The sequence below is a fragment of the Diceros bicornis genome, chromosome 25 (assembly GCF_020826845.1).
Source record: "Diceros bicornis minor isolate mBicDic1 chromosome 25, mDicBic1.mat.cur, whole genome shotgun sequence".
Lineage (NCBI taxonomy): Eukaryota > Metazoa > Chordata > Mammalia > Perissodactyla > Rhinocerotidae > Diceros > Diceros bicornis.
This window is the reverse complement of record NC_080764.1, coordinates 35,530,588-35,553,971: the sequence shown is the minus strand read 5'-3', so window position 1 is coordinate 35,553,971 and position 23,384 is coordinate 35,530,588. Positions and strand designations below refer to the sequence as shown.

Here is a 23,384-nt window from a genome sequence, read left to right as displayed (position 1 = left end):
GGGGGATGGAGGAGGGTAGGGAGCTAATCAACTGTGTCCTCAGTAAATGAAAAACTGTGGTGTTCCTCTTTTTTGCTTTCATTGAGGGCAATGTATTTATACCTCTCTTGTGATTACTTTTACTTAATACCAAGACTGCCAGGATCGTAACTATACACAAGGATATATTATGACTTTGGTTGGCCCTAGGCATTTTTGCCTTAATGGACCACTTCTTTTATTAAAAAAATATTAAAATTATATTTTAGGGGCCAATCCAGTGGCATAGTGGTTAAGTTCACGCACTCCACTTTGGTGGCCTGGGGTTCGCAGGTTCGGATCCCAGGTGTGGACCTACACGCTGCTTATCAAGCCATGCTGTGGCAGGCGTCCCACATATAAAGTAGCTGAAGATATGCACGGATGTTAGCCCAGGGCCAATCTTCCGCAGCAAAAAGAGGAGAATTGGCAATGGATGTTAGCTCAGGGCTAATCTTCCTCACACACATACACAAAAATTATATTTTACAACTGTGTTTGTAAAAACGAATATATCAACCCAGACTATACAGTCTAGGTAGAAGGAATAACTGATATTAGGGCTCTGACTGGAGTTTTCCTTCTAAACCTAGTATTTTAGTAATCTTACCTTGCCACCCTTCATTTAGTGTTTAGGAAATATTTTTGTTTTTTAATTAATAAACTTTATTTTTTTAGAGCAATATTAGGTTAACAGCAAAATTGAATGGAAAGTACAGAGAGTCCCATATACCCCCCGTCCCCATACATGGACAGCCTCCCCCACTATCAACCTCCGGCACCAAAGTGGTACAGTTTTACAATCAATGAACATACACCGACACGTCATTATCACCCAAAGGCCATAGTTTGCATTAGGGTTTGCTCTTGGTGTTCTACATTCTATAGGTTTTGACGAATGTGTAATGACATGTATCCACCATGTAGTATTCTACAGAATAGTTTCACTTCCCTAAAAATCCTCTATGCTTTGCCTATTTATACTTCCCTCTACCTTAATCCTTGGCAACCACTGATCTTTTTGTCTCCATAATTTTGCTTTTCTCCAGAATGTAGCATAGTTGGAATCATACAGTACACAGCCTTTTCAGATTGGTTGCTTTCACTTAGTAACATTCATTTAAGTTTTCTCTATCTCTGTTCATGGTTTGAGAGCTCATTTCTTTTTAATGTTAAGTACTATGCCATTGTTTGGATGTATCACAGTTTATTTATTCATTCACCTACAGAAGGACATCTTGGTTGCTTTCAAGTTTTGGCAAATACAAACAAAGCTGCTGTAAATATCTGTGTGTAGGTTTCAGTGTAGACATGTTTTCAATTCATTTGGGTAAATACCAAGGAGCCCGATTGCTGGATCAAGTGGTAAAATATGTTTACTTTTGTAAGAAACCGCCAAACTGTCTTCCAAAGTGGCTGTACTATTTTGTATTTCCACCAGCAGTTAACAAGAATTACTGTTTCTCCATCCTCACCAGCATTTGGTGTTATCAGTGTTTTGGATTTGGGCCATTCTAATAGGTAGGTAGTGGTATCTCATTGTTGTTTCAATTTGCAATTCTCTAACGACATATGATATTGAACATCATTCATATGCTTATTTGCCATCTTTCTATCTTCTTTGGTGAGGTGTCTTTTAAAGTCTTTGGCTATTTTTTAATCAGGATATTCATTGTCTTATTGTTGAGTTTGAAGAGTTCTTTGCATAATTTGTATAATAATCTTTTATCAGATGTGTCTTTGGCAAATATTTTCTTTCAGTGTATGCCTTATCATCTCATTCTCTTGACAGTGTCTTTCTCAGAGCAGAAATTTTTAATTTTAATGAAGTCCAGCTTATCAATTATTTCTTTCATGGATTATCTGTGGTGTTGTATCTAAAAGTCATCACCATACCCAAGGTCATCTAGATTTTCTCCTATGTTGTCTTCTAGGAGTTTTAGAGATTTGCATTTTACTTTTAGATCTGTGATCCATTTTGGGTTAGTTTTTGTGAAGGATGAAAGGTCTGTGTCTAGATTTTTTTTTTTTTTGGCATGTGGACGGTCCGGTTGTTCCAGCACCATTTATCTTTTCCCCATTGTGTTGCATTTGCTCTTTTGTCAAAGATCAGTTTACTATATTTATATGGGTCTATTTCTGGGCTGTCCCTTCTGTACCATTGATCTCCTTGTCTGTTGTTTTGCCAATACCATGCTGTCTGGATTACTGTAGCTTCATAGTTAATCTTGAAGTCAGGTTGTGTTAGTCCTCTTACTTTGTTCTTCTCTTTCAATATTGAGTTGGCTATTCTCGGTCTTTAGCCTCTTCGTATAAACTTTAGAGTCAGTTTGTTGATATCCACAAAATGTCTTGCTGGTATTTTGATTGAGATTGTGTTGAACTATAGATCAACAGGGAAGAACTGACTTCTTGACAATATTGAATCTTTTTACTCATGAAAATGTCTTCATGGGACATCTTTCCATTTATTTAGTCTTTTTTGATATCTTTGGTCAAAGTTTTATAGTTTTCCTCATAGTAACTGTTAGGTTTTTTTTTTTTTTTTTTTTTTGCTAGGAAAGATTCGCCCTGGGCTAACATCTGTTGCCAATCTTCCTCTGTGTTTTTTTTTTTTTTTTTTTTTTTTACTTCCTGCCCAAAGCCCTAGTACAAAGTTGTATATTCTAGTTGTAGGTCCTTCTAGTTTTTCTGTGTGAGCTGCGACCACAGCGTGGCCACTGACAGACAAGTGATGTAGTTCTGCACCCAGGAACTGAACCTGGGCCTCTGAAGTGGAATGTGCCAAACTTGAACCACTAGGCCATCAGGGCTGCCTTGTAACTGTTAGTTTTTAACTAAGGAGTTTTACTCCTTCAAGAAGTCCGTTTTGCCTCTGACCATCAGTAGCCTTGTGAAAAGAGACCTGCATTCTCCTTATGAAAGGCTTGGGAAGTACTGCTAAATGGCTGGGGCTTTGTGGACAGCTTTTGCTGTTTGACCTAGTTTTTCACAGCATTAGTCTTTTAAATTGATGTAGACTTTTGCTCATATATTGAAGCTTCTTATAATTATAATCCTTAGCAAAATTCAAGGAAAAATATCATAACTTTAGATTTTCCAGATCATGAAAAACAGAGCAATCCCACCCCTCTTGTTTTAGCCTTCCTCTCACTATATTTTACTAAGAGAAGCAATCAGAATTCGTCTATTTCTGAAATAAACAGCAACTTTCAGTAAGATTATTTTAATTATCTTCTTTTTAAAAGAGTGTATTATTCTGATATTATTCTTCTCATAGTGCAGGCTTTTATTTATCCCAGCCCAAGTTTCCAGCTGTTTGAATTTTCCATTTGTGTTTTAGAAGAAAACGGTTAAATGTATGTCAAGAACTCTAAACTTATTTTGTACATGACGTGATAACATACCTTTTTAAAACAAATTTAACAGTATCATTTTCTCTACAAAAGCAATAACAGTTTCTGAGATATACTCTGTGCTTACATTATTTATGTAATAGGCATATGGTTATTTTAGATATAAAATCTCCTTTTCAATATTATTCATTGTTTTATTGTTGTCAATAGGCATTCTCTACTTAAAATGTTACCTGCTCTAAGAATCCTTAATGGTGAAATGCTAAGCTCTTATTCAGAGAGCCACACTGAAGAACACTATCAGCTAGAATTAGGACGTTTCCTGGTGCTTTGTCAGTCCCAGATCAGAGAATTCAACTTACTAAGTGAAAACTATATTACTGGAAAAGGGTAAGACTGTTTTCTTCCCCTTGTCATAATTAAAAGATATAATTCAATTTATACATATGATTAAAAAATATTCTGATTACTACAATCATCCTTTTTTAGATTAGAACAATCTGTTTCACGGGATATTCTCCCTTTAGAAAAACTTCTCGGCATCATCTTTTTATCGTTTGAAATATATCAATAGGTATTTTGAACATAATTTAAAAGTTAAAATATTGGATAAAATAAATGAAAGCATGAGGATAGCTTCAAGACCAGATGCAAACATTCCTTCAGTCATTCATTCAATTAACCAGTCATAAATTTATTCAACAATTATTGTGGGCAAGACACATGATAAGCTAAGTATTATACTTTACTCTCAAAAAATTCACAGATTAACGTAAGAGAAAATTAGATAAATAAACAGATACAATAGAGCAAGGCTAGTTATATAATACATGTAACGTTTATTATATATAAAGTATCATATTACACATATATTTATATATTAAGGTATTATGGGGCACAATGGAGGAAAGCAATCAACTCATGAACATATGCAGAGGACAGAAGTTGAGAGTAGAGTCCTAAAAAATTATGAAAGAAAGAGAACTTCCCGTTCCCCACCCCCAATTCTGATTGCATTACTATGAATGAATTACAATTGATCTTTGTATATTTTTTAATTTGTATTGCTCCAGAAAACACAAATGAAAAAGGAAAACTATTTCATATGTCATATGTCTCCATTATAACTGGAACAATAAGATGTGCTTCCAAATGTCTAATTTTACGTACTTAAATTATTGCTATTTGTGCATTCATATATGCTTATCCTATGTAAGAGTTGGTTTTTCTATTTAAATGTTTTTGAATATAATCTATTCAGATTATAAATAAATCTCACAGCTTTAAAAATAATTCCGGGGCCCAGCCCAGTGGCATAGCGGTTAAGTTCCCAAGCTCTGCTTTGGCGGCCTGGGGTTCACAGGTTTGGATCCCAGGCGCAGACCAATGCACCACCGCTTGTCAAGCCATGCTGTGGCAGCGTCCCATATAAAGTAGAGGAAGATGGGCACAGATGTCAGCCCAGGGCCAATCTTCCTCAGCAAAAAGAGGAGGATTGGCAACAGATGTTAGCTCAGGGCTAATCTTCCTCACAAAAAAATAAATAAATGAATAAATAAAAATAATTCCAATTGTTATAGATAATGTTTACTTTCAACAAGTACTAAGGTTTTTACATTTATCTCTTTGCAAATCTAAACTAATATATCCTTGTATATGTATGGTAATGAAGAATTTTTTACGTAAAGATGACCCTCGACATCCCTCATGTTGAAATTTAGATTTCTGGATTCCTTTGGACAAGTTATTGTCGTTGCAATTTAAGTTTTACTTTAGCATTGAAAATGGAAAATAGACTATATTTTATATGTTTAATCATAAATGCTGGTGAATTGAACACCTAACCATAAACATTTGACTTCCTAATATTGAATTGAACTTTTTATGCATTACTAGCCAACAAAATGAATGAAATACAAAATATCAAACATATATTGGATAAGCCTATGCTCATGTCTAATAATTACTTTTGTGAACATAGGAACTGTCTATCTGTACATTTTAGGAAATAATTATAACTTTCATTTTGTTTGGTATGATTAAATGTTTTTATATTTATTTATATTCTACATTGTTTCAGAAAAAATTTAAGGTAGCTTGTGGCTATATATTAAATATAGTCAGAAAATATAAATTTGAAGTAAGTAAAATTAAAAAAGTAATAAAACAAAAGTAAAGGAATATAAAATGTAGCTATGAATAATGCTCAAAAATGCAAAGTCCTTTACATTGTCAACTGAGAGCCTCAAATCTGATAAACACGAAAGTTTGATTAATTAAACAAGTCATAACCTCAATAGGATAGAAATCCAGCAATTGTTCAAGAGAATCACAGGCATTTATATCTTAAAATATTTGAATTCTGGTTGCAATAGATTCTTTTTTCAGAGAAAAATGGGAATAAAAACTTTCCCGTAATTTAAGGTCTTTGTTTAAAAGTCCAATATAAATATTTTTCATGGCAAGAGTCAAGTGTAGAAAGTACTTTTAACTTTGTTTCATAAATAACTTCTCCAAATTTAGGGAACCATGATTTCTTGTGTTTATGGTAGTAAAAGCATGGATTTTTCCCATTCGTTTGTACCAAAAATACCTAGAATAAAAATGGTTCTAAAACTTCCAGACATTTTGTCTGGATTGACAGATCAAGATTAACTAAACAAATATTTTCAAATTTTGTTAGAAATGAGATCAATTTTTATATGAACAACCAAAAATAAGTTTTTGATGAATGCTGTAGTCAAGTTTAATATTCATGTCAGGACACACAGGGAAATTTTCAAAACCTGTACAAGTTTTAATATTTGCTGATATAATCTTTGTTATTAAATGTCCTTTATTATTTATTTGCTCAGAAATGTATTCACCTTGGATGCTGCAGAAAATCTCTGCTGTTATTTTAAGAAATTGATGACACTTAGTAATGAATATCGATACACACATGAACATGAGGATGTAAGTATCACCAAGAGAGATGAATCAGAAGCCCAGCAAAATCATTTGGTGCCTACCAACAGTGATGGCATCCTGCAAAGTAGAGTCCTCCACTCCAGTGCAAATGAACATAAACTGGACTCGCCAGATATTTCTGAGAAACGGAAGGACTCTGGCTCTAGTCACTTCCCATTAACCAACCTCTCCTTATGTGAAGATACTGAGGAAAGAAATCAGGAAAAAATAGTAGGCCAGAAAGGAGAAGACAGCAAGGCAGGCGGTATCCCCACCAAAAGAATATCATCCATGGAAACAGTAATGACAAGGTCTCTGCTGAGGAATTGCCAAAATATTGAACATCATGAAAAAATGTAAGATTTAGAGATCATTTTTCTTTTACAGTTGTATATTTATTATTTTTTATGGGTAATCATAGTCATTGTTACCAAATAATAACTTGGTAAAGGATCTATATCACTATTATGTTTCATATTAATTCCCTCAATTTTGTTTTTGTGATGTACACAAATTATTAATTATAGTGCAGATTAATTTGGTTGAATTTTGGTAGATTCTAATTTAATTGACTAGTATTATATAATTTAAAATGAGTAAATATGAAATGATTTTTTCTGCCTTCTAAATATCTAGCTAATTAAATGAATTTTTAAGAACTAAAATACTACATTATTCTGAAAATACTATAAAGGATACTTTCTGAATAATCAGGTATTTTATTTTTTAAAATATACCTTTTCAAGGGCTCTTTATTTGCTTATTGATCTAGTAAACATTGAATAAGCATCTATGCAAGTATTTGAATGCATGTGTTATAGTTTTCTTTGGCATAACAACTCTGTAAGGTAGGACAATATTCTTTGAGATTAGTTACATAAAACCTCTTCCAACTGTGAAACACTTTTAAAAAGCTAATGGTTGCCTTTAATTACTTGTTGAACCAGCAACGATTGGTATCTACTTTGGCCTGTCAACTTTTTTCTGTTCTCTTTACTTTTGGCCACAGTCAAGCCAACAAACTTAAAAATGGTCAGGTTCAGCTTCTCCTGTAATAACGGGTGCTGAACAGGGCAGAACGCAGAATGTCGAAGTAGCTAATCTTGCCTTTTCCGGTCTTCGTTCCTTCAGGAATTGTCAAAGTGAATCATGATTTCTTTTCTGGAAGCTATATTAAATAGTTAGATATGCTGAAGCTAACATGTATTTCCTGATGCAAAATTTTAAAAAATTTTATTGAAAGTGGCTTTAACATTTCCTGACTTATATTTTACCAATTTATTTAATTGATGCTTTTGCTCTGTAGAGGAGAATAAATATCTTTTTCTTCTACCTTTCTAAGTTCTCAGCTAGGTCCCCTGTTAGGTTAATTAGAGATTAATACATAGATTAATAAGAGAAAAGCATACAAGTTTATTTAATATAGGTTTTACATGACACGGGAGCCTTCATAAGGAAATGAAGACCTGAAGAAATAGTTAAACCTGAGCATTTTTATAGTAAGTTTGATAAAGAGTGGAAAGTTGTTAAAAAATATGGTAGGACAAAGTGTATGAGCTAAGAGCAGTAAACCGGGGGAAATTTAGCAAGTCCTATTCATTCAGATTCCTCTGGTCCTTTATCTTCAGATAAGAATGCTTCTTTCCTCTGAGTATAGGGAGGGCACCTCTCATCCAAGGAAGGTCAGAACGTCTTTCCTGCACATGCCTTTTCTCAAATTCCTTTAGCTTAAAATATTCAATATGCCAAGATACCATATTTTGGGGTAGCATTAGCTTCAAATCCTAGATGTTGCCTATTGAAATTTTACATAAAAACACTTAGAACTTCTGAATCCGTGATAAATAAAATAGCCAAATGATGAAAATAAATAAGGATGGAGAACTGAAAATATAGACAAACCAAAGATGTAAAGAATAAAGAGAAAATGTATACCCACTTGCTAAACCTTGCCATTCAGTGATTCAGGAAGATTCATTGTCAGCTGTGTAGGTGTTTCCTAAGCATGGTTTTCATGTGTTCGTAAGCTAAGGGCATTTTTATCATTATGATTTTTACTAAAAAAAAAAAGGTGATGATGATGGTGATAATGATGATGATAGTAATAATATGAGCTGTTGTTCTCAATGTGGAAAGCATCCTACATTCAGGAAGCCCCAAAGTCAGCTTTTTAACCTGCTTTCGATTTAGTGAAAAGCAGTCCTTGTGTTAGTGTCACTGAGGAAAATATCCCTCATCTACCTTTTTTTTTTGATGATATTGAGCTGAGGAATTCAAGCAGAAAATGACTGGGTCAGCTTTAGAAAAAATTCACAACTACAGTCAGTGAAATTTGTATGTATCTGTATAGAAATATAAGATGCTGTCTCAGGTTAAATGTGTTTTCTTACAAGCCTTTCATCGTTTACCAGTTATACATTGCAAATATGTATTCAGATTCTTTTCTTTATCACCTAAAGTACCTATTATAGTGCTTTAAAATTCCCTAACTCATTTTTGTTCAAAAGATAAGGGAATGAATTGATGATTGAATGACCGAATGTAAATTAATTTCACAGCAAAATTTACAAAGTTCTGTTTACCCTAGGAGGAGGAAATGATTTGTTGAAACATGATTATTTTTTCCAAGTATTGGGAATACAAGTAGTTTATCTTAGGCCTGAAGTTTTATCCATTAACTTCAATTTTCCATTCATAACAAAATAGATTGAAGGCTGCTAGAGGCTTTAGGTAAAATGGTGATGATGATATCAATAGTAATAACAATAATAAAGCAAAATAACAATAGAAAATGGTTACATCATCCCTTTCTAATATGGAAGGAGAAGATTTCATTGAGGAAGGAGAAAATTTCATTGGGTTTAGCAATTATGAAATTATTGAAAACTGTTTCAAGGAAGCACTAGGGAAGGGGGATTTGCAAGAATCACTTCTCCTTCGTATGCCTTTTAAGCTAACTGTAAGAATTTGAAGAAAGGTTAAGACAGAATAATTAGCATTTTGACTTTACTCTGTATCCTGATAATATCCCTGGAATAATCTGTGTGGGGAAAGGAAAACATATCCAATTAGGAAGAGTTAAATGATTATGCACACTGAGAACTCACTTACAATCAACATACATTGCTATTTACATTTTGCTAATGTTGCTGGGCAGCCTAAAGGGATGTGGGAAAAACACAGTATTGATTGATTCAGTGCCTGAAATTGGCAAATAGATGCAGGCTGAGAAACTGTTAGAATTTACTGCTGGGCTTGTAACAGTATGATTTAATTATTTGTCCGTGGGCAGTGAGGAAAGTGAAGATAGCAAAGACCTGATGGATCCTTTGTCTTACAGTGAAGGGGGGCCCTCCTTCCTCTCCAAAGCTAATCTCTCCCCTGTGAACAGGATCCCATCCTCTCTTGCCAAGTCAACATTGGCTTCTACATTTGTCCCCTCTCTTCTGCATCATCCCGTTTCCCCTCTCTATTGGTTCAACCTCCTCAGTATTATACAAAATCTCAGTAATATCTCCCTCCTGAAAAGAAACAAACAAAAATCTCTAAGTTACTGGCCCATTTCTCTGCTTCAGATTTGAGGCTTTCCATAGTATTTTTACTTCTAGACTATAGTTAAACAAAAGAAGGGGTCTTCTTTTTCAATAACACTTTATGTAGTCCATGTTTACAAATATAGCTTGTGAGGACCTCTTATCTACAACTGTGCATTTATGGGTACTAAAAATGTTTTCTTTTGTTAGTACTATGGCAGCTGTGGTAATCCAGGCACACTGGCGTGGTTACACTGTACGCAGACAGAGTCATTTCTCTACAAGGCTGCATACTGCTGCAACAGGACCCCTGACATCCTGGCCAAATTCCTGCATCAAGGATCAAACTATTTTAAAAAAAGAAAAAAGAGAAAATACTGTCAATATCCAAGAACAGAGGGAGAAGGCTGCTATTCTTATTCAGGTTAGTTTTAATCTTTTGGTGAAATAGTCGTGTGAGATATGTTAGTTGTATTTCACTGGGTTATTCTGTATAACAGACAACCCCCGAATCTTAGTGATTTACAAATATATGGATTATTTCGTACTCATGTGACATACAGGCTGCAGGTTGGTTGCAGGTTGGCTGTGCCTCTGCTTAGCATCTAGCCTGAAGGAGTAGTCTATAACTTGGAAATACTATGCTCGTGACTGAGGGCCAAGCTGAACCACACAATCATATTCAAAACTTCTGCTCAGATGTGTCATTTGTCACATCTGCTAACATTTGATTAGCCAAAGCAGGTCTCACTTGGCCTAATCTATAGCTATTTCTAGAAGCATGTTTAAAAATCTACTAAAATAATTATTCAAGTCCTTCAAATACCCATTTAACTTAAAAATTCAGAAAGCAGGTAGTGAATAGATTTGATTTAACCTCACCAAGACCAGATTTTGAAATGAAGTTTAACCTGATCACATTCATCCCTTTATTTATTCACTCATCAAATATTTTTTAGAACGGCAAATATTTTTTAGAATATTTCTTTAGTGCTATTTGTCAAGCTCTGTTCTAGGCTCAAGAAAAGTAAATGAAAAAAACATACAAGATCTCTGCCGTCATGGAGTTTACATCCTGCTGGAAGAGGCAGACATAGACTAAATAAATAGATAAAAGAAAATCTGTGGAAATTCATAGTACTGTGCCTGAATTGAATGATGGTAACTAAGCAAAAATTTAGTGTTTCCCTTTCTTTATTCATTCAGCAAATATTTCTTGGCACAAAAATGTTACTAGCTTACATTCTGTTGGGATGTGCCATTAATAAATAAGTTAAATAAGTGTGTTAGGTAGTGATAAGTACTAAGGGGAAAAAATAAAGCAGGAAAAGTGGGATAGGAGTATCAAAGGAAAGTTTATCATTTTAGACAGGATGGATATGGAAAACCAGAGAAGGAGACATTGCGGTGAGAGATTAAGCCATTGGATATCTGGGGGAAGAATATTCCAGGAAGAGGACTATCAGATTCAAAGGCACTGATTTAGGAGCCTACCCACAGGGTTTACAGAGTAACAAGAAGCCAGTGTGACTGAGGGTGATGAAGGGGAGAAGAGTAGGACTTATAACTCGTAAGTCATTGTAAAGACATTGGCTTTTACTCTGAATGACATGGGAAGATATTACAGGAATTTGAGCAGTGGACTCACGTGATCAAGTTTACTTTATGTTGTGATCACACCGTTGGAGGCAGGAGTAGAAGCAGCAAAATCAGTTAGGAGGCTATTGGAGTAATCCAGACAAGAGATAATGGTAGCATGGACCAGAGTGTTGCAGTAGAAGTGGGAAGAAAATCACATTCCAGGGTATGTGTTGATTTATCGTGAGGGTATGCGTATAAACTTTGAAGGTACAGCTGATAATATTAGTTCATGGGGATGTGGTATATGAAAGAGAGAGAGAAGAATCAGGCATGCTTCCAAGGTCTTAAGGAACTGGAAGAATAGCTTTAAAATTAAGTTGCTGGCTTTTGCTGTTAAAGCTGTAGTTTTCAAGAAAATTATCTTTGTTATGGTTCTAATGAATATATTTAGTATTTCAGTTGACTTAATTTGTCTGGACTGTACTCCTAAGGGCAATGCATAGACAAAGCTGTTACTGATGCCCGAATGGTGGTGAGAGTGGGGGGATGGTAGTGGATTCAAGAAAACTCTGAGGAAAAGAAAGAAACCTAAGTTACTGTCTCAAAATATTATTCTGCTACATGAGGAATGAATATGTCATGAAGTCTAAACTCCCTCCTGTCATCAGTGGATGAGCAATACGTTTTTCAGCATTGATGGTAAATGGATATTAAACTTTTGGATATTAAATGGAACTTCATTCCGTTCAATAAAGAGAAGTTCATTACTTTATGAAACAGTCTAGTTCAGTGACTCATATTTCTCTGTTGAATGTCTTTTTGTTGAGCTTCATCTGCTAACAAAAGTAAGCATAATCCAGTCTTTCTTTGCCACTTAGAACAAGTCTCTTTTGTTGTACATCATGGTACCTTAAAATCATTGAAGTCAACTCAACTTCATTTTCTCTTCTTCTGAGTATAATCCTCTAGTTTCTTAAACTATTTATCTTAAAATATGAATTCTAGACTCCCTAATCATCCTGGAAAGCAGAGTATGATATAGTAGAAAGAGCCTGGGCTTTAGAAGGAACAAAATGAAGAGTTCAGGAGGGATGTTGTGGAGACCGCTCTCTGCTCACCAAACCCACATTCTCCTCTTCTTCCTAGGATATGACTTGATATCCAGCCTTGATATCCCAGCTGCCCTCGCACTTCCGTCTGACCTTTTTTTCTGAGTTCTAGTCAATAGAATGCGGGTGAAAGATACTGGCACCACTTCCATGTTTGGCCCATAAAACTTCCCACAGACATTCCTTCATATTCCTCTCCCTTTCTGGTTGGCTGAAATGAAGATGGCTTCCGAGGCATCCTTCGAAGCTGTCTGTTGGGACTGCAGAGTCTACAAAGCCTGGATACCTCAATCACTTTATGTTAAAGTGCTGCCCCATTGTCTCGCTTACCCTCTCAATGTTTTTTATGTGATCAAGAAATCAACTATTGTTTTTGAGTTATACATTTTGGATATTTTTATTATAGCACTTAGCTTACCCTAACTAATATAAAGGATGTAAGATACATCTTGAGAAATAGATAGGGCTCAATGTAAATATGTAAGAGAATAGAATTCCAGGTATAAAGGAGAGTGGAAGTAAAAGACAATAGGATTTCATATTACTGGAATTATAAGAAGTTATAGTGCAACTAGACTATCCTAAGAAATAGAATATTATGAGAATATAGGAGGAACATGGTCAGAGATGTGTGAAAGATTTTAACAAGGAATAAGTGTATAGATAGTATGTTCCAGGGGTGGGAGTCGATGGTAGTTGGAGAAGAAGAAGATGTCAGATATGTCTAATATACATAGAATTGTCTGGCCAGGAAATTGATTTGAATGTGTGAGAAAGAAAGATGAATTAATCATTCATGGATTACTAGGAGAAAAACTGAAACCTTGACATAAATAAATAAGTTTAAAAGAACAATCTGTACATTACTTATTGCACATTTATATTACCATTATTTCTCATAAACTGAATAGAGGTGACTGGGACTTGAATTCCTGACCCTACGCAGATTCATGAGGAAAGTATCTGTACGTGTCACACCAGAAAAACACACACTATCTGACAGTCTAGAGTTTTGTAGAAGACCTGTCCCTGATGAGTTGGTCTGGATCCATTGTGAGCCACAGTGAATCAATCTTTTTGCTCCTGTCATTGAAGGCCTGGATTAAAGATTTACATTTATGCTCTCTTTTCCCTAGGTCTTCACCTAGTCTTGATGTCATTATGTTGGTATAACAAAAAAGGAAGGGGGGGTAAGTGAGGAAGAGAAGATGACCTAAGAAATAGGAGAATCAAGGGAAAGAAAACATGTCGCTCTAATGCTTAGAACCTTTCCAGGACAGGGTCAGGGACGAAGGGATGTGAAGGGTATCTCCCTAGGAGTAAGAAGTCATGGGCCCATTTGCCATGATAGAGAAAGCATTTTGAAAGATAGCAAGGAACCAGAGAGCATAAATGCCAGATAAAGGAATCCAAAAAAAGAGGAATAAAAAAAAGATCCCAAAATGAAAAGTGATATAGATTGAATGTATTTATGTCCTCCACAAAATTCCTATGTTGAAACTTAATTTCCAAGTAATGGTATTTGGATGTGGGGCATTTGGGCAGAGACGATGTCGTGAAGGTGGAGCCCCCACAAATAGAATTAGTGCCCTTATAAACGAGACCCCAGAGAACTTTCTAGTCCTTTCCGCCGTGAGGACACAGTGAGAAGTTGGCCTTCTATGAACCAGGAAGCTTGCTCTTACCAGACACTGAATTTATCAGTGCCTTGATCTTGGACTCCCCAGCCTCCTCCAGAACTGGGAGAAATAAATGTTTGTAGTTTAAGCCACTAAGTCTGTGGTATATTTGTTATTGCAGCCCAAATGGACTAAGACAAAAGGGGAGGAAAAGAAAAATAGTATTTTCCCGTCTATGGGAGCTTGCATATGCCAGTCACCCACAGCACATGACATGCGCAGGTCTGTAATAACAACCCAACTACATGAGACTAATAAAGAGGGTAAAGGGCTGATGGTATTCTCCATAATGGGTAAGTTAAAAATAGGAAGGCCAATTTCTCAAGCAATGCTTTCAGTCATGTTCCTTATCACACAAAGATGTCCTCTCTTCTATTTCTACCATTTAATACTTTTCAAGTTCTTAACTCATATGAACATCATTTCTCCTCAGATTAGGAGAACCTGGAACTCTCTTGAGAAGTTATAATTTATTCATAGCAAGTTACAAAATAGTGGAATATTATTTTTATACTGAAATCCATGTTTCAGAGTCAAAAATGATTAAAATATTATCAATGGTAGTTTTTGAACTTTATGTGGTGTTTAATATCACACAATTTTCTTACTTGATAAACTAAGTAAATGTTAAAAATAAGGAGGCAAGGAAGTTGAGAAAATAATATTTAATGAATGCTTAGTATGTGAGAATTGTGTGTCCGTCACTGTATATAAATTTTATAATTTAATCTATATAACAATCCTATATGATTTTTATGTTTTTCATTTTGCAGATGATTTTGAGCTTGGTTTAAAGTGTTAATAACAATTAGAATTTGAATTAGAAATTTGTAGGTTAGAAAAAAGAAAGATATATTGGTGAAAAGTAGAAAAACATAGTTTACACAATAAATAGATGAGAGACTATAGCCCAACCAGGCCTCCCAAACCTACCACATGCTTTTCTGGAAAAGAGGTCTCAATGTGTAAATGGAATCTGAAGCGTGACACATGTGTAAGAGCAAAAGAAATGTAATGCTTCTGGGAGAGTGACAACATCCCAACATGTTCTTTACCTCTTTTGTGAGTTTGTCTTGGAGGAAGCTAAAAAGGAGCCTGTTGAGATAGATGGTGAGGTTTGTTGGAAACAAGTTGCTTCCATGTAGAGTGAGTGGGACTGGGGGTGGGAGGAGTAGAACACAGAGAATGTTTGTGAAGGATATGTCTCAGAGTTGAGAAGAAAAATTAAATTTTCAGGTCAAACATGTTGGATGGATGGAGGAGTACAGTTATGGGGAAATAGTCCCTTCAGTAATGCCATCCTCACCCAGAAAATAGAGTAGATGACTATTACCTATTCCTGAGAGTAGTCTGGGTTTCTTACAGGTTTTGGGAAAAAGGAAGGGAACATTGAAAGGCTCAAGTGTTTAGCACAGGGATGGGAAAAGAAAATCTCCAGTATACTGCATCAGAAAAAGGAAGCTATGGGCATGATTGAGGACTGGATTTGCCACCTGTGAAAAACCGGTAGCTCCAGGTATAGTAATGACACTATGAGGCATTGTACTTCTGCCTGTATCAGCATCTTCCGACTCCTGCCCAGGACCACAGGCCCAAGAACGTTGACAGCAGTAGCAGCTATAGCATAGCTTTTGTCTTATCTGAGTAGAGCAAGGCCACTTGGTCATAGAGTCAGAGTGCAAGAAGGCATGGAATACAGCAGTTGTGGGACCCTACAGAAATATACCTCTCCTGATATTGAGCCAGAGAAAAGATATAAGGAATAACATTCACGCTATTAATTTTGCATGCTGATGGTATCCTTAGGTTGGTGGCCCATGGATCTGTTAAGTATATATATTCAAATGTTAACCACACAGTGAGGGGTTCCTGTGATGCTCTGTTTAAAATAGCAGTCCCTTCCCCATCTCCTGTCACTGATTTATTTTTGTCCATAGCATTTATTTAACATAGGATATATTTTCCTTATTTATTTTGTTTTTGGTTCCTATCCCCTATTAGAATGGAAAATTTGTATATAGAGATATTTATCTATGTTTTATTCACTGCTCTATCATCTGCAAATTACATATAATAGACTCTCAATGAATTTCAAAATCTGTTCTACTTATTTACTGTGCCTGATTTGTATATGATGGGCTGCATGACAGAACACTGTTTCTTTATGTTTCCATCAAAAATAATGTTCATATCCATGATTGTTGGAAATATGGATTATAACCAATAAAAGAAGCCTGACAGGTCACCTAATTTTAAAAGCTTGATTTCTGATTTTACATAATTTTATTGATTGTAAGAAAAAAGAAAATTGCACCATCTGTAAATTTCTTAACATTTTGTTAAGGATCATTTCAAACATATAGAAAAGCCCCAAGTACCCATATACCAAACTTCAACATGAGTGGAACTACTGGCCAATATAGACTCCTATAACCAACCCACCTCTCCCTCCTCGTCACTAGACAATATGAAACAAATTCCAGATATCTTCTCATTCTTTTTGTAAATATTTCAGTATGAATTTCTATAAGACTTATTGTTTTAAATATAACTGCAATGCAATACCAACCTAAAAACTGACAATTATTTTTCAGTATCAAGAAATATCAAATCAATATTCAAATTTCTCTGTTTTATAAATGTTTGTTTACAGATTTTTCTTAATGAAAATACAAAGTCATCACTTTGCCTTTGGTTTATATGTTACTTAAGTCTTTTACTATATAGTAACCACCTCTCTTCTTTTTCTTACAATTTATTTGTTGAAGAAACCAAGTCTTTTGTCCTGTAGAGTTTTTTACCTTCTGAATTTTCCAAATGCATCCCCATGACATCATTTAACATGTTTCTCATCCCTTTGTTTTCTGTAAATGGACAGTAAGATCTAATATTTGATATGATTTGGGTTTGATTTATCAAGAATACTTCATAGGTGTTGGTATATATTACAACCAGTTATTCCATAATGTCTGGTTGCCTCTCTTTCGGGAATATTAATGGCCGTTGATAATCATTGCCAAATCAGTTCTTTTATTAATGGTTTACAAAATATTGATACTCTATATATTATTTCTTCTTCATTTATTAACTAAAATATGCCTATAAAGAGAGACTTTGTCTAATCTACTATTTATTTACCTTGGGGCATAGTTTATACTGGAAAGGTAGGTTAAATGCATGACACTTTTCTTTCCCTTTATTTACCAATTTCTAGATTAATGAGGTTTCCTAGCATCCTCCAGAGGTCACCATAATGTGTTCTATCATAACGTATATATAAATTTTTAAAATATATGACGTGTTTAATTCCATTGCAGTTATTATTTTTATTGATGCCCAAATTGTCTGTTATTTGACCAATGGTAGTCTCTTCAAGTTAGCTTTTTTGACACAATTCAGTAGTCTTTAAAACTTTCCTTGCTTTCTAATGTGACATGATGTTCCAGGTTCATTATGTATACATTTTGCCCCAGGCCTGGATTCAGTCGTTTCTCCAAAGATCCTAGATTCCTTTAGTGGGAATAATATGTAAAGACACCAGTCTGGATTTTAAGAGTGCTTTAGGATTTAAGAGTGCTTGTTGCTACTAGTGTGGACATTGTTTTTAGGATTATTTTAATGTACTAAGCTTGAAAATACATATTTTTAAGAAAAAGAATATACCATGGGTTCATACTGATATTTTAAAATAAAATTTAGGACTACAGGATTTTTACGTATTTGATTTTATATTTGTATCTCTTTTATACAAAATCCTGGTTCCTAATGACATTGACATAATTGCTTTTTCTCCGCTCTCTCACTCCCCCTCCTGTGTGTGTGTGTGTACACATGCACATACATAGTGGAAATAAACAATGACCACACAAATGAGAAAGAACAGGCCATTTATTCAGAGCATGCTATAGCAATGGGGTCAGCCACCATTGCTTACCTTCGGCATAGACTCAGAGGCAGGGAAGGGAGCGGGAAATCTTTATATTGAAAAAAAAGAGGGAGAAAAGGCTTCAGGTATGCTCTAATTGGAGGTCGTTGGCATGGGGAAGATGGGCGGCAGAGAGCTAGGAGTGGGGGCTCTTATGTGATTGGTTTAGGAAGCATATTTGGTTATCTCTGGTTCGTCCTGAGTTATAAGCAGGGACAAAAAATAAGGAACCTGACAGTTATTGACCAAGTCTTAGCCATTCTTGGCTAATTGCCAAGAGGTTGCAGAGGTTGTGGTCTGGCTTCCTAGCCTGGTTGCTGTAGAAGTTGTAGGGGACTTCTATTGTCATGTATGGTCTGGCCATTGCTTGTTTCTATATTCTACTTCTCAATATGTGTATTTTTCAGAATAACAATACCAATTTTATTACTAACAATACGATTACTGAAAACATATTTAACGTATCTTTTGTAGTTAAATTTGTCTTTTGAGTATATATTTCACTAGGGATATAGTCAAATAAATCTATTTTAAAGTCACTTTAAATAACTTCTGTGTGGTTATGCTCACAGCATGAAACATATTTTTTTATTTTTTCAGGAATTTCTTTTTATTTCATATTTATTTGTTTTACAATTATCTTAAGCACATGCATGATTCCAAAGTCAAATCTAGCAAGGTATGTTCAGAGCAGTCTGGCTTCTATTGCTGTATCTTCTACCTTGTTTTCTACCTCTATAGGTAACAATTATTAAAGTTAATTTTACAATTTATACTTTCACTTTTTAAATATTAGCAACCACATATACATATATTTAAATATGTATGTTTATATAGATATGTTTATTATGTATTTATATACATTCTTTTGTAGATAAATGGTAGCATGCAACACACACTTAGTTCTACCTTATTTTTTACACTTACTGTATGCTGGAGCTCACTCTCCGCAGGTTATAAAGATATTCATTTTTAAAAAATTACAATGTTCTTGAAGTTTTAGTTAGGAAAGATTTCCCTATAAGACTGAGGAGTCTGAATGTTTTCAATTCTATTATTCTATGCTTATTTTAAAATGAAGTTAGTTAATTATTATGGGCCATGATACTGCCTCTATAATATGGCCATTTATATATGTTGAAGTTTTCCTAAACGTGTGCTAGTTTATTTTATACATAATCATTTGAAAATTAGCAAAATTGGTTTTTCTTAGTATCACTTTCTTCTTAGTTTAGAATGAGTCCTGGAGGAATTGTGAGATAATTGATTGGTTGACCTACATGTGCAGTTGAGGGAGTTTTAAAGATTCTTTTTTGCTTACCACGAGGAAAGTCTCCTGAGATTCAGAACTTTAGACACAAACAGTCATTTAATTTATCTTGCAGTTTTAAGTGTCACATAAAGTTCAAAAAACAGATTATTGAACCATTAAACTAAGTTCTAAGATGTTTTATCTTCCTAATGGGATAACACAGAGAATCTGGTTTGGAGTTTGATCTATAACCTTGTATAACATGCTTTAAATTTTTGTTTAGGCGGTTTGGAAGGGCTTTCTTTTGCGAAAGAAACTGATGACAGCTCTGGAGGCTATTAAGAATGAAGAATCTGAAGAAGAATATGAAGAAATAGATTTAGAGGATTTTACATTTGATGAAGTAAGTACCAACTACAACATGTAAATATTGGTCTTAAAATATTTTTAGTATATTATTTTGGAGCTAAACCAGTTTCTAAGGTCTTTATCCTCTCAACACTATGTTACAGATTTTTTTTCAAATAGCACTTGAAAAAGTATGCTTCTGATATCTTAACATCTTCTTTATTTACCCTACAAGCTTGTACAGTATGTAAATGTGGTCATAGAATATTTACAAGACTTGCTGTGTACTCTTCGACCAGATTTACACAATGTTTTATTTATCAGTTATTCTTCATTAAATATAACTCTGAGCTTATTTATGCCCTGATCAACAACCTTAAGTAGTTCTTTGTTGCCTAGCAAAATGAGAACAACCTCCTTAAATTGTTATTCAAGTATCCCAAAGGTAGCAAACTATACTGACATATCTACCACTTCTCGCCTGCGGCTTCCGTATGCTCCAACCAAATTGAACACCCTTTTACTGTATGGAGCGCTTGCCTTTTACATCCTTAGTTTTGCTTATTCTGTTCCCTCTCCTCTAGACACTTACACCCACCTAACCACCTCTCAGATTAAGATATAGAACGTATTAACATCCCTAAAGGACTTCCTCCTGCCTCCATAGGATTCATACCTCCATCATCATAGATTAGTTTTGCCTATTTTTGAACTGCCTATAAGTGGAATCATACAGGATCTACTCTTCTTTCACATAATATTTTGTCTGTGAGATTTGTGTAGCTATATATATATCACTCTTTTGAATATACCACTTTTATCTATCTACTATTTGATTATACCGTTTTTTAAAAGTCTATTCGACTATTGGTAAATTCTTTGTTGTTGAATTATTTCTAGTATTGCCTATTATGACTAAAGATGCTATGAACTTTTTTGTACACATCTTTTGATGTACATAGTCACATTTCTTTTGGGAATAGAATTTCTGGGTCATAATGTTTATTTATGTTTAATAGATAGTGTCTAATGGTATTCCAAAGTTATTGTATAAATTTACAGCAGAATACGAGAGTTTCAAAGGAGCTCTATCCTCACCAACACTTTGTATTTTCATATCTTTTTCACCCATTCCAGTAGGTTTGTGGTGGTATCTTGTTGTTTTAACTGGCACTTCTCTAATAACTATTAATGTTGGATACCTTTTCATATGCTTACTGGCCATTTAGATATCCACTTTTGTGACATGAGCAATTGTTTGTGCATTTTTCAGATGGATTGTACATTTTTTTTCTTATTGATTTGTAGAAGTTCTTTATATATTCTAAGTACTACTCTGTTTTCCCTTGTAAATATTATCTCTAAATTCTGGGGCTTACTTTTTCGATCTCTCTATGGTTTATTCTGATGAACAGAATGTTTCTAATTTTAAATTAAAAACAAAAGTTTTTAATTGTTGTGACATATAAGAACTCTTTGCTCATTTCTAGGTCATTAAGATATTCTAGAAACTTTATTATCTTAGCTTTCAGCATTTAAGTCTATGATGCATCTGGAATTCATTTTTGTGTGTAGTATGAGGAAGAGGTCAAGTTCCCCTCCACACACACACACATTTGGTTATCTCGTTGACTCAGAACTGTTTATTGTACAGACCATACTTTTCACAATGGATTGCAATGGAAGCTTTGTTTAAGCTCAGGTAACTGTATGTGGGTTCTCTTAATTTTCCTCATTGTTCTGTTATCTTTACATCACTACTTTAATTGCTGTATAATTTATGATGTCTTGATGTCTAGTCTTATAAGAACTCCAACTTCGTCTTCCTCTTCAGAAAGAATTACTGCTGCTGTTGACCCTTCTTGTTTCTGTATGAATTTTAGAATCACCCTGTCAATTTGCATAGTAAATGTTAGGATTTTGTCTGAGATTGCAGCGAATCTATAAATCAATTTGGGAGAACTGACATTTTTAGAACATTACATTTTTAAATTCGTAAACATAGAATATCCCACCATTTAAGATTTCTGTCCACAATGCTCTATAGTTTTCCTCATAGTGGTCTTGTACATTTTTGGTTAGATTTATTCCTAGGTGTATAACATTTTCTGATGTTATATTTATTTTTGTATATTGACCTTGTATTCAGCTACTTTGTTGAAATCACTTACTAATTTTAGTAGGTTATCTCTCTTTTGAATATTCTTATACATAATCATGTCATCTGACCATAATGACGGTTTTATTTCTCTTTTTCCAATTTTTATGCCTCTTATTTTTCTTGCCTTATTGTCCTGACTATTACTTCCAGTAAAATGTTGTATAGTGATGATATTAGCAGACATCTTTTTCTAGCTCCTAGTCTCAGGGTGAAATCTTTCAATATTCCTCCACTAAGTAAGATGTTTAATATAGGTTTCTAATAGAAACTCAATATTTGATTAAGGAAGTTACCTTCCTTAGCATCTTCTTACAACATTCCAAGAGATTAATATGATGATGAGGGTGATCCTGTATATGATATAGGATCATATATATGATCCTATATATATGATCCTATATATGAATTTGATTTGCTAATGTTTTGTTTAGGATTTTTGCGTTTATATTCAAGAAGAAACTGGGCCTGTAAATTTTCTTTCTTGTAAAAATCTCTCTCCAGATTTTGGTATTAAGGTTATATTGACCTTATACATTTAGTTGGGAAGTGTTTCCTCTGTTTCTATTTTCTGGAAGAGTTTGTTGTGAGATTGATGTCATTTGTTTCTTAAAAATTTGTGTCAGCACACGATCAATTTGGGGAAATATTCCATGTGCACTTGAAAGAAACGTGCATTCTGCAGGTGTTAAGTACATTGTCACTAAAATCTCTCAATTACTGCAAGTTTATTAATTGTGGCTTTTAAAATCTCCTGTATCCTTAGTAATTTCGGGGTGGATTCTGTCAGTTATTGATAGAAGAATGCTAAAATATCTTACTATGATTGTGGGTTTCTCTAAATCAGCTTTTGGTTCTGTCAAATTTTGCCTCATACTTTAAGGCTATGTTATTAGGACATACACATTTAGGATAGTTAAATCATTTATTATTGACCCTTTTATCATATAAAATTTCCCTCTTTAATTCTAGTTTTCTTCTTTAACTAATTGCCTTAACAGCTACTTCCTCTGATATTTTCACACAACAACTTTCTTTTGGCTGGTAATTTCATAATATATATTTTCCTAACCGTTCCCATTCAACATTTCTGTGCTTTTATATGTAAAGTGTGACTCTTATAAGAGTAATGTAGTTGGGTTTTGCTAATTTTTATATTCCATTCTGACATTATTTTTCTTTTTATTAATGTATTCAGACTATTTTAATTTATTTTAATTAAGAATATAATTAGGTTATATATACCATCTTTCTATTTGTCCTAACTGTTCTATATTCCTTTTTTGTTTCTTTATTGTCTTCTTTTGCATTAATCAAGTGTTTTTGTTTTTCCTTTTTTTCTCTCTTCATTAGCTTGTTAGTTTGCAATTACCTTTTTCCATGCACTTCATTCCTTCCTGCATTAACATGCTTCCATAGGGAACATTTTCTTTTGCCTGAAGGACTTTCCTTAGTATTTATTTTAGTCCAAGTCAG

General features: G+C 34.2%; 1 protein-coding gene across 1 annotated transcript in view; it reads left to right on the top strand.

The window, feature by feature from the left end:
- Positions 1-23,384, top strand: part of LRRIQ1 (leucine rich repeats and IQ motif containing 1) — a 208,293-nt gene that overhangs the window by 78,411 nt on the left and 106,498 nt on the right. Inside the window, exons 15-18 of the mRNA XM_058568707.1 lie at positions 3,585-3,764; positions 6,230-6,679; positions 10,067-10,280; positions 19,686-19,805. Of these exons, the coding sequence (XP_058424690.1) occupies positions 3,585-3,764; positions 6,230-6,679; positions 10,067-10,280; positions 19,686-19,805 (964 nt within the window). The remainder of the gene's footprint in view (positions 1-3,584; positions 3,765-6,229; positions 6,680-10,066; positions 10,281-19,685; positions 19,806-23,384) is intronic.